This window comes from Elephantulus edwardii, unplaced genomic scaffold, assembly GCF_000299155.1.
Source record: "Elephantulus edwardii isolate Elephantulus edwardi_28Jun2011 unplaced genomic scaffold, EleEdw1.0 scaffold00085, whole genome shotgun sequence".
Lineage (NCBI taxonomy): Eukaryota > Metazoa > Chordata > Mammalia > Macroscelidea > Macroscelididae > Elephantulus > Elephantulus edwardii.
Genome location: NW_006399835.1, coordinates 12,146,806 through 12,149,385, shown reverse-complemented (window position 1 = coordinate 12,149,385; position 2,580 = coordinate 12,146,806). Strand labels below are relative to the sequence as shown.

The window sequence follows — 2,580 nt, the reverse complement described above, 5'->3', positions numbered from 1 at the left end:
GATAATTGGGATGGGAGTGTCAGAGACAGTGCGATTGGCACAGGACAGAGCGGAGTTTAGGGCTGTTGTACATAGGGTCGCTATGAGTCGTAGGCGACTCGACGGCACAAAACAACAACAACATTTCCATACTCAGTATAAGTAAAAATTCATATAACCTCCCGGTTTATTGAAAGAGTCAGGCAAATATTCTTATTTCCCCTTCTTAGAGTATCACCAGGTGAGCATGCCATTCTGCACCTTGCTTTTTTAATCTAACAATTTATCCTAGAGCTCTTTTGTTAAACGTGGAAAGCCAAAGCAACCCTTGGGAAGATGGAGGAGAAATTAATACCTTTTTAATTTCAAAGTTCAAAATCACAAGAAAAATTTCTCATGAACAAATTAATATTTTTCCAAATAACACTTTATGCCGTTTAACTCATAATGGCTCAAACCCTGGAAAATCTTTAGTAAAAGACCAAAGACTAGTAAGCTCCAGAGTGAAACCTGAGTATCCAAATAACACTTTAAATATCTAAACAGACTTTTCAAAGATACATGTTTCATCTTCACTGTACTATTAATGTATACAAAATCAACATACACTAAAAAGGCATAATTTTATAAATAAACAAAATAGTATCAAATGGATAAAGTTCCTTGGAATATATCTAACAAATGATGTAAAAGACCTTTATGGATAAAATTCCTTAGTTGCACTTTCTATCAAAATATATTCTTTTGGGTGGGGGGGTGGAAGTTTAGAGCTGATTTTACAATTTACAAGAAAGAGCAATAGGTTATGAAGAGACAAGAATGATTTGATAACAAGGGTCAGAAATTTTCCTTTATGATATAATTACAAAGATAAAGTTAATTAAACACAAAGGCATTTATACACATTCTCGCTCTTCCAGAGTGTACTTAATGAACAAAACCAAGAATATAAGAAAATCTTACCGGAAAGATCCACTACAGTCTCATGACTAGAAATTGCTCCTTTCTCAATAAAAAGATCTCGAAAATATTCACTATTCGCTGACAAAACAGATTTGTGAGCTTTGTACTCTTCTCCTTCAATTAACAAAGTAACATCACAAAACTGGTTGGAGAGTCTCTGCTCATTCAATTGTTTTAAGACAGTCTGACAGTGTTTTGGAGAAGATCGTTTTACCACACCTTTGGTATCAACCTATCAAAATAAATTTGAGATCAAGAGTTATATTACACAAATGCATTTTTATACTTGATAGAACTTGTTGTTGTATACCATCGAGCCACAAACGACCCCTAGCGGACTCCCTAGCAGGTTTTCAGAGACAGTTAATCCCACAGGAGGACACTGCCCATCCTTCTCCTGCAGAGCAGCTGATGGATTTAAACCACGTGCCTTTGGGATTGCAGTGTAGCTAATATAAACCATGCCATTTTAACAGATATAGCTAATTCATAACCTTATCTCTTTATGTATTTAAGTTTAAAAAGACAACTTGTCCTTATTATATTCTATGTTTCATCCTACATGACCTAATAAAAATCATCTACTAATTGGGGATTTGACAAAGTATAAAACTAATGATCAAAACAGATAAAAAAGAAAACAATGTTCTAGTGATTTTAATTTTACCTTACCACACGACCTAGAGATTGCTTCGAAAAACCAGTTTTTGGACTGATGGAGTGAGAGAGATGTTGCTGGCCATGGGTCCCTATGGGCAGTGGCAACCAAGCTGCTTTGACCTCATGAAGATGGGCTTTGTGATGGGCTGTGCTGTGGGCATGATAACCAGGGTGCTCTCTGGTGCCTTTTCTTATCTCAGGATTGGAATGTGGGGTCGGCAGCTGATGGGCAGCACTGGGAAAAGCGTAATGAAGATGGCAGGCACTTTTAGCACATTCATGGCATCTGGGATGAGCACCCGGTACTAACCACTGTAGTGGTTGCCCTCTATCACAATTCTCTATGATCATTCCCAGCTCATGTACTATATAACAAAACAGCCTCCGAGGGTAAAAAAAAAAAAAAAAAGAGCACTTTCCTATATTATCAGTAGGCATTAAATAATCATAAACAAGGAGAGGAACAATTCATTAAGAACAAATTAGGTTATTAAGACATTCTGAAGAGAATTACTGAACACTTGAAGTAGTAGCAATGGCATATTTTCACTTTTCTATCATATATAACATGCATTATTTTATCAGCCAAGTTCTACTTCAAACACATAGACTTGTTCATATCTTTAATTTCTGGGCCAATAGTCAATCAATTAATAAATCTTGCGGTAGATGTCACTCACAAAAGATGACACAAGAGCAGCCGATACCCTGAAAGCCGAAAGGCTCATGGACATTTCTGACACAGAACTTAAAAGAGGAGTGACTGAATATTTCCTATGGATGAAAGACAAACTTGACGAATTAAAAGATGTTACAAGCAAAGACCAGGAGGAGTTAAAAGAAACAATGCAAAACATTGCGGAGAAAACAAATAAGGCATTAGCGGCACTGGAAAAACAAGAATCCACCATTCAAAATATAAGCTCCAGTGTTTCAGAGGCTGTCAACATGATGGAGGGACATATGAGCAGAGTTGAT

At 36.6% G+C, this 2,580-nt stretch overlaps 1 protein-coding gene across 1 annotated transcript in view; it reads right to left on the bottom strand.

Annotated features, from left to right (window-relative positions):
- ZBTB11 (zinc finger and BTB domain containing 11) overlaps positions 1-2,580 on the bottom strand; it is a 42,496-nt gene that overhangs the window by 19,620 nt on the left and 20,296 nt on the right. Inside the window, exon 3 of the mRNA XM_006890035.1 lies at positions 943-1,174. Within this exon, the coding sequence (XP_006890097.1) occupies positions 943-1,174 (232 nt within the window). The remainder of the gene's footprint in view (positions 1-942; positions 1,175-2,580) is intronic.